The following is a 7959-nucleotide window of genomic DNA, read 5'->3' as shown; positions in this document are numbered from 1 at the left end:
GCACTATCCCTAACAGATACACAAGTCCTTTGAACTGCTGGTGACGATAGGAGAAACCAGCAGTTTGGTGGGTCTCTAAGAGGGGCTGTGGGGGAGTATCTGGCCTCACCTAGGCTGACGATGTCCCCTGAAGTATGGAGGATGGTAGACTCGTGGACAAAGTCTGGCTGTGTAAGAGTTCTGAAATACCTGTCCGAACGGACAGCCACCTGCCCCACCCCCACCCCGCACCACGCCACTCTAGGTGGAAAACTAAAGCGCTCTTTATTTGAACGAGACAGTGAGGCCGGGTGCCAGCCCCAGTCACTGGTAGCCAGCCAGCTGGAGGACCGAGGGGTAGCGGTTGCGGTGGGTCATACACTTCTGGCGGTCGATGAAGAGGCTGTTGGTCTTGACTGCGATGTCCTTCTCCAGACTCATGCGTGAGTCCTCCAGGTTCCGCAGTGCCTGCTCTGCATCCTGAAGCTTCTCCTTTAGCACTTTGAGGGACATATTCAGCTCCTCCACCTCGCTCATCAACCTGCAGGGGGAAGGACTGGTAAGCTAGGGGAGAGACCAAGGAAAGGGCAGTGACGCTACAGAGGACCCTAGCAGGCTTGCACAGACTCCACCAAAGTGGCTAGTGTTGCAACAAAAAAAAATCCTGGGAACTGGCAGGGATCAAAAAGACCCTCGTTTCCAACCCAAAGGGGGCCTCCCTCAGCTGCTCTGGAGCAGGGAAAGGGAGTCTTGAAACACTGCCACCTTGTGGTGAAAATAAGCAATGGCATCCTGAATAGGAGCTAACCCTTGAAACTTTGATTTCTAGAACAAAATTACAGTCGAGGAAGGAGGAAGAAGACAGGCGCTTATTCTTAGAAGGGTCTGGATATATTGAAACTGGATAGATCAGAAAAGTAAAAGGCATACTACATCATGCCTGTAGGAGGTACATAGAGCACAGGATTACATCAGAGTTACAGGAGTGGGTGGTAGTCCAGCCTGGCCTCCCTGCCCTGTGGTCTCTGGAATCTAGGTTTCTAGGCTTTTGGCTCCTTCCAGGAAGGCAAATCATTCCAGAGTGTCACAGGACCCTGTGTTGTTCCTGATACTCAAAACCCCTCCAGAGTCTTTCCCACAAGCCCTGTGTCTGCTTGTATGTAGGACTGACCCGGTGGGAGGGGTTCATTGTGGCCTCAAATGCTCCTAGGGGATGACTCCAGCCACGCGGGGCTGCTCAAACAGCAAGCAGTACCTGAACTGGGCATTGTCCCGGCACAACTCCACATTGGGCCGGTGTGACCTCTGGTAAAGTCGAGTTTGGGCCACACGCAGAGGGGCCTCCTTGTCCTTGATGGCCTGCTTCAAGGCTGCAATCTGGTGTTCCTGGTCCGTGATCTCACTCAGGATCTGCAAGGGCAGTGTGTGAACCTGAGGCTGACTCAAGCCTGGAGCAAACAGGAAAACTGCCTATCCTAACCCAGCATGTGGGACGGGCTAAACGGGTCGCTCCCTCACCTCCTAGCTTTGACTAGAGACACCAAGTCCTTGGTCTGTGACCAGGGTGGTTACAACCCTGTAGAATGCTCTCAGGGGGTCTCATGAGTCAGGGCAGTCTGTTTGCTCTCTAGTGCTGGGAGCTTAGAAGCAGGGGCCCCATAGCCCCACTATGCCCCACAGTATCTCCCTCCCAACCCCCACAGCACACAGCTCCTACAGTCCTGCTGTGCCAGCAGACCACTCCCAAAAACTCTGGGTGAACTGGTCACAAAAGGACCCTTGAAGCCAGGTCCCTGTGATTAAGGGAAGTCTCAGATGGGATTAAGGGAGTCTTAGATGAGGGATGGGCATGGCTAGAGTGGGGGATGGTGGGTGTTCCAGGGGCGGGGAGGAGTTGAGCACAGATATGAGTAGGTACCCCCTAAGCATTGGACGGGCTCGCTGGTAGGCGTGTCCTGGGTGTGCTCAAACAGGTGGGCGTGTCCAAAGGCGGGCGAGCCCTGTAGTCCCACCTTTAGCAGGTGGTACTGCAGCTTTTGGCGTGCGTCGTTCAGCTCTTCGCAGCGGTTTGAGAAAGCCAGGTTTACTGCGTCGCACTGCAACCGCAGGTCCTCGGCAGTATCCCTCAGGATGCAGTCAATTAACTTCCGCAGGTTAACCGAGGCTATCCGTTCGCGCTCGGCTCGAAGCAGGACGTCCTGAGTGAACTTACCCCACGTCTCAGGCGTGGAGGCACTGAGGGTGAAGGTTGAGGCCTGGTCAGGTGTAGCCACGCGGAGACTCTGACAATGTCGGCGATCCCCAATGTACTCCGTATCCCGCCTCCCACAGACATCCCGAGGTTCTCCCAGGCCTCTAGTGGTGGTTGCGTGCCCTCTGCTGGCCGCGAGCAGAAACGCTTTCCAGGGCACCCGCAGGTCACCAGCCTTGGGTGAAATGTGGGTGCCATGCACTTGATTAAGGGGCTTTCCTGTTAGTCCACCCCACAGTCAGAGAGAGCTTCTCCGGGAGAGCTGGGACAGGTCCTCGTGTGGCATTTCTTCCTCAGATTTTGGAAGTAGAGCCAAGAGAGTGGAAGGGGCAAACAGAGTACAGTGCCTAGAAGCCTACCTCTCCTCGAACTTGCTGGAATGCGGATAAAACTGCACCTGGGTGCTCTCATTGGTGTAGCGGGCGCAGGTATCGTCAATGTTGTAGACTTCTACTTTGTCTGACCAGTTTATCTCACAGTTCTCCTTATGTTCCCGGTTCAGCCTAGGGAAGAGAGGAGATTCAGGGCTATGTGTCAGGGAGAACTGGAAAGCAGGCAGGCCCCACATCAGCCTCAGGGGGGCGCCAGTTTGCGCTCAGACAGCCTTCCAGGGCCAGCGGGGCCCAGGTTCCAGAACAAAAGTGGGAACAGTTGTATATGCCCAGCCGAGCAATGCCTGCATTCCTCTGGCTAAGATCCAAAGCCTTCCGACCTCTCAGTCACAGCGTCAGGTACCCTAACCTGTCTTGCCTCCCACCTCAGACCAGCCTTGAGGACAGAGTTCAGGTATGTCCACCCCTCAGGTCCCTCAGGGGCTGCTGTGACCCACCGTATCTGGCCCACGGCTTGTCCCATCGTCCTCTTCAGGAGTTCCTGGATGTTCCTGATGAGCTCAGTTTCCTGGAGATGAGACAGGTCCCCTCTAAGTAATCCTCCCCTCCTCCTGCGGAGGGACTTAGGGACTCACCAGGAGTCCAGGTGTGGGCCTCACCACCATTGACTTTTGCCTTAATTTCCCCGCAACCCCAGAAAAAGGAGTATTCAGCCCTCGTGTTCGAGGTTCATTCTGGGAAAGTTTTAGCATGTTGTGAGTGTTTCCTCTAAGAGTGTCTTTTGGCTGTTGGATCGCCTAAGACAGCTGTGTAGACTCTGGGGTCATCCTCAACACTCCCACAGTATACTGAGGAGTCTCGGCCTTAGTTAGATCAGGTCCAAGAGCCTCTCTGAGGAACTCAAGCCCATAAGACGTCAGATGCCCTCTGTCTGCTGCCCACTTCCCACCAAGAATAGGTAGGAAACTCTGTTTCCTTTTACCCCAACATTTTCTGGGGGCTAGGAATTCTTTCATGTGCAAGCCCACATGGGTCATGATCTCCAGTGTCTGGTGTCCTCGGTCCCCCTTCCCTCTCTGCACCCACTGCCGGCAGTGGGCAAGGCCTGGAGGTAGGGCAGGAGTTCCCTGAGACCTCAGCCGGGTGACTTATTCCCCAGTCCCATCATTTGCCCACCACAGGAGGCTCCAGCTCTGAGGGATTCTGAATTGTGAGTCACTAGGCTGAGTGACCCCCATAACCATTCAAGGCTCCCCAAAGCAAGCTGTACTGGGGTTAGAGGGAAAAGGTATCTAATGAAGGGAGGAGGAGGTAGAAGGTTTTGGTTTTGGTTGAGTTTTGGTGTTTGCTTGCTTGCTTGCTTGTTTGTTTGTTTGTTTGTTTGTTTGTTTAAGAGTCTCACATGTAGTCCAGGCTGGCCTGGAGCTTGTGGTCCCCTTTCCTCAGTTTCCCCAATGCTGGGATTGTAAGTGTATACTAGGAGGAGAACTTTTAAGCTGAGGCTCTGGGGCTCTGGGGCTCAAGGACGGAAGCCATGGCCTCCATACCTGCAGCACTGGCTGGCCCGGCTTTCTACCCTGAAGTCCACTAGAGAAGCAAGGGGCATGCATGCTGGTACAGGGAGAGCCTTTGGCTTAGCCCAAAACAAAACAACCTCAGCCCAAAGGCTGTAGCACACGCCTTTAATCCCAGTCCTTGGGAGGCAGAGGCAGCTGAATGAATGTCCTAGTTTGAGGCCTGCTTTGCTCTACCGAGTGTAAGTTCCAGGACAGCCAGAACTACACAAAGAAACCCTGTCTTGGAAAACAAACAAACTACAAACCAACCCTAAAGCCACCACCACCATAACAAAAACCCCCTCAGGGTCAGACTTAACATCTTTGAAATCGTATGGACTGGAAGGAATCCCAAAACAGAGAAAATTATTTGGATGTGGGAAGAAAAAAAAAAAAAAACCCACCACTGTCTGAAGGATCAGGATCAGGGGTCCTGCATGGGCAGAAGGGCATGGTGCTGTGTGAACCCAGGGGTCCTGTGTTATCCACTGAGTGCCCAAGCCTGCCTCCCACTCTGCGCCTGAGCCACTGGCCGCACCTTCAGCAGCTCCACCTCCACGTAGTCCCGGACAAGGTCTGGGTGCTGGCGGCGTTCTCGGCACTGTAGGTTGTCAGTCGCGATGGAGAAGGGCACGGACAAAGCATCCAAGGCGCGTTGGAGCCGAAGCTTCTGGGCCATCATCTGATCAGTCTCGGAAGACAGCTCGTCTATCTCTCGCTGCAGCTCCGACTTCCAGCAATGCATGTCCTCCAGACGCTCTCCCACTCTTCGTGTGGAGTCCAGTTGTGTGCGATAGGCAAGTTCCCCGGTCTCGGCTGCCAGCTGCCTGCTTTCATGCCGCTGCCTCTCAGAGTAGTCCCGGTCTGCGAAGGCCTGGTGGTAGCGTGCGTAAGAGTTCTGAAACCACTCGTCCATGAGGTATTTGGCTGTGCGGAAGCCAGCGGTGGCCAGACCGGCGGATGTATAGGCACCGGTATTACAAGCCACTTCATATTTTTTTTGGGGTAGCTCACAGACATCAATCGACTGCGGGGCTGGCTCCTTGGTCAGGAGCACTTCGGCTTGTGCCATGGTGCTTACTGCCTGGCTGGGCAGGGAGGCGGAATGAAGAGAGGGTCACTGGGCAATCGTCCAGGCACGATCAGTGGAGCAGTACTGGTCACTCTGTCCCAAGCAAGGCTCCTGGTTGCCTCAGGAACATTGTATACACCAACTGCCTCCTGTTGCTGAGCAACGGGGTCACTCGAGGGGGTGGGGCGGAATTGCCCTCTTAAAGGGCCAAGCAGTGGCAGGGAAGATAGCTTAAATGGGGAAAAGTGTTTGCCTTACAAGAAACTGAGCTTGATTCCCAGAACACGGGGTGGGGGTGGGGTTGGGGAGGGATGGGTGTGGTGGCACACGCTTGCAATTCCGGCGCTGGGAAGGCAGAAACCGTTAATCTGTGAGTTCACAGGCCAACCAGTCCAACTGTATTTGATGAATGTTGGAAAATAAGATTGGCCAGGCATAGTGGCAAATACTTCTAACCCCAGCAGCACCCAGGAGGCAGAGACAAGTGGTGCTCTCTGATCTCAAGGACATCCTGGTCTACATAGTGAGTTCCAATCTGATCTGGGCTATATAGTGGGGATCTCTCATCTCAAACAAAACCCCTAACAACAACAAAATCAGACAAAACCCCAAGATGAATGGTGCTTGAGAAATGTCCCCTAAGGTTTTCTCTCTGGCCTCCACATGCACACAAATACCCATATGCATACATGCATACATGTGCATGTGTGCACATGCGCGCACGCGCGCGCGCGCGCGCGCGCACACACACACACACACACACACACACAAATGGGGTCAAGCAATCCCCAACTCTCAGCTCTTCACCACACTGTAGCCCAAGCCTCAGAAGCTCAGGACTCATTCACTAGAGGACCCTTGGACTCGGGTAGGAAAGGGTCCTGAAATCTCTGACACCCTGTCCTCCTCCCCAGCTCCTCAGCCCCTCTTTCCTGAGATTTTCCTCCATGGTCTGATCCTGCACATTGTCTTTGCTCTGCTGGAGCAGGATGGGGAAGGTTCTGCCTACTTAAAGACCCCTTGGGGTGAGCTGTGGGAGGTGGATGGTCATGGAAACATGACCAGATTCCTCAGGCTGAGAAGTGCCTCTCATCCTCAACACCACCAACATACTCTAAACCACCCTATGATCCCACAACTTGACCCCATTGCGCATGTGGTCTGAACCCCTCGTGCAAGCCCAGAGGACCAAACATCCACCCTACCTCAGCCTCCAGGACTCACTTTTGGAGCTGACCCTGTGGGAGTATCCACAGGGATCCTCACCCCATCTGTTGCCAGGGCCACTGTGTAAGGGCCAGACCTCACTTCTTTCTCCTGTATCCCTGTATCCCAGAGCCTCCTGGGGATTTGGGCCAGTGATATGAGAGGTTTCACACACTGGATGTATCTGGAGTCAAATGTCCTGATCTGCTCAAGAAAAAGGAGGCACGTTCTGTTGGGCAGTTGTTCCCAGGATGCTACTTGGTCAGGAAACCCTGCCGTCCAACCTGGGCATAAGAAACCCTAGTCTAAGTCGATTGCCAATGTGACCAACAGAGGGCGACATTGACTGCAGAATGTGCCAGACACCTATTTCCCGACTTCTGGTTCCTCTCCCTCCTGGTCTTCCCGAGAGGCTCCCCATGTACTGGGTGCTTTCTGAAAGAAATCTACAACCTTAGTCAGCATCGGATCTACACCACAGCCCCTCGGCCTCTTCCCTCACTCTGTCCCATCCCATTTCCAACCTCAAGAACCTTAGGCTCCCTCAGCTTGGCACACAAGCTTGGTTTCACCCCCATGCTTCTGCCCAGGCTGTGCCTTCCTGGCACCCTCCCTGGTGCTGACCCCCTAGCAGTCATCCCCTCACCCCGTGCTCCCTGTCAATCTTCTGACGGTGAGCCCTGGCATTTCCACCAGTAGATGCTTTGTACATGTGTGTTTGGTTGGGCAGAAGCCTTAAGAATTCATAACCAGACTGAGCAAGAGTTGCCATTGTTCCTCAAGAGCTGGAGGCCAAGAGCCTTTGGGGGCCAGTGTGGACCTCCCTCTATCTCCTCTGTACCTCAGTATCTCCACATGGTAGCAGGTTCAGAGCCACCCAGAGCACAACCGTGGTTTCTCCTTAGATTCATCCCTGGCACGTAGACCCAGGGACTGCAAAGGAAGAGACCTGGGCCCAGTGACTCTGCTTGATCTTCACCTGAAGTATCCAAGTACTGGGCATGGCAGGTAGGTGATGATCCCATTGAACCCCGGGGCTGATGAGGAAGGCCAGGTCTCAATGTAGGGTCCCCTGGGTTGGGATAGACTCCAAGGTAGAGCTTCAACCTTAGTCCCCAGCTTGAGGGGTCAAGACTCACCAGACACTTTCAGGGAGGTGTTGAACCTTTGTCCCCATCATCCACAGCCTCTAGTCTGACCCTCAGTCCAGAGAAAGGCATTTGTACTCTGACGGTGCCAGTGTGTAGCCCCTCCCAGCCTCTCGGGGAGGAACACCAATCATTGTACAAGGTTTCCCTGGGGCTGATGAAGCCGTCACAACTATACTCGTAGCTAGGGCTAAGTGGGGAACAGGCAGGCAAAGCTACAGTGAGCACAGACAAACTGAATGGGACGTGTGGGCACAATGGTGGTGGACTGCGGGACTGTATGGAGTGGGGGGTGGGGTCCTCTCTTATGTCCCTCTTCTTCCCATGTTGCAGTTGCAGTGGGAAAGTGAGTCTGGGGGGGGGGCATGTGAGAGTTCCCACAGCACAGCTGCAGCTTGATGGGGCTGGGAGTGCG

At 54.3% G+C, this 7959-nt stretch overlaps 1 protein-coding gene across 1 annotated transcript; it reads right to left on the bottom strand.

Moving 5' to 3' along the window:
* Window positions 1-245: 245 nt before the first annotated feature.
* Tekt4 (tektin 4) lies at window positions 246-5327 on the bottom strand. The gene is made up of 6 exons (XM_032912829.1): window positions 4657-5327; window positions 3060-3130; window positions 2590-2733; window positions 1992-2214; window positions 1235-1389; window positions 246-520 (listed from the first exon to the last, which is right to left on the bottom strand). Exons 1-6 carry the CDS (start codon window positions 5188-5190, stop codon window positions 304-306), a joined length of 1344 nt encoding a protein of 447 aa, XP_032768720.1. The 5' UTR covers window positions 5191-5327; the 3' UTR covers window positions 246-303.
* Between the last annotated feature and the right edge of the window lie 2632 nt (window positions 5328-7959).

The sequence above is a fragment of the Rattus rattus genome, chromosome 9, assembly GCF_011064425.1.
Source record: "Rattus rattus isolate New Zealand chromosome 9, Rrattus_CSIRO_v1, whole genome shotgun sequence".
Lineage (NCBI taxonomy): Eukaryota > Metazoa > Chordata > Mammalia > Rodentia > Muridae > Rattus > Rattus rattus.
This window is presented reverse-complemented; position numbering and strand designations above follow the sequence as displayed.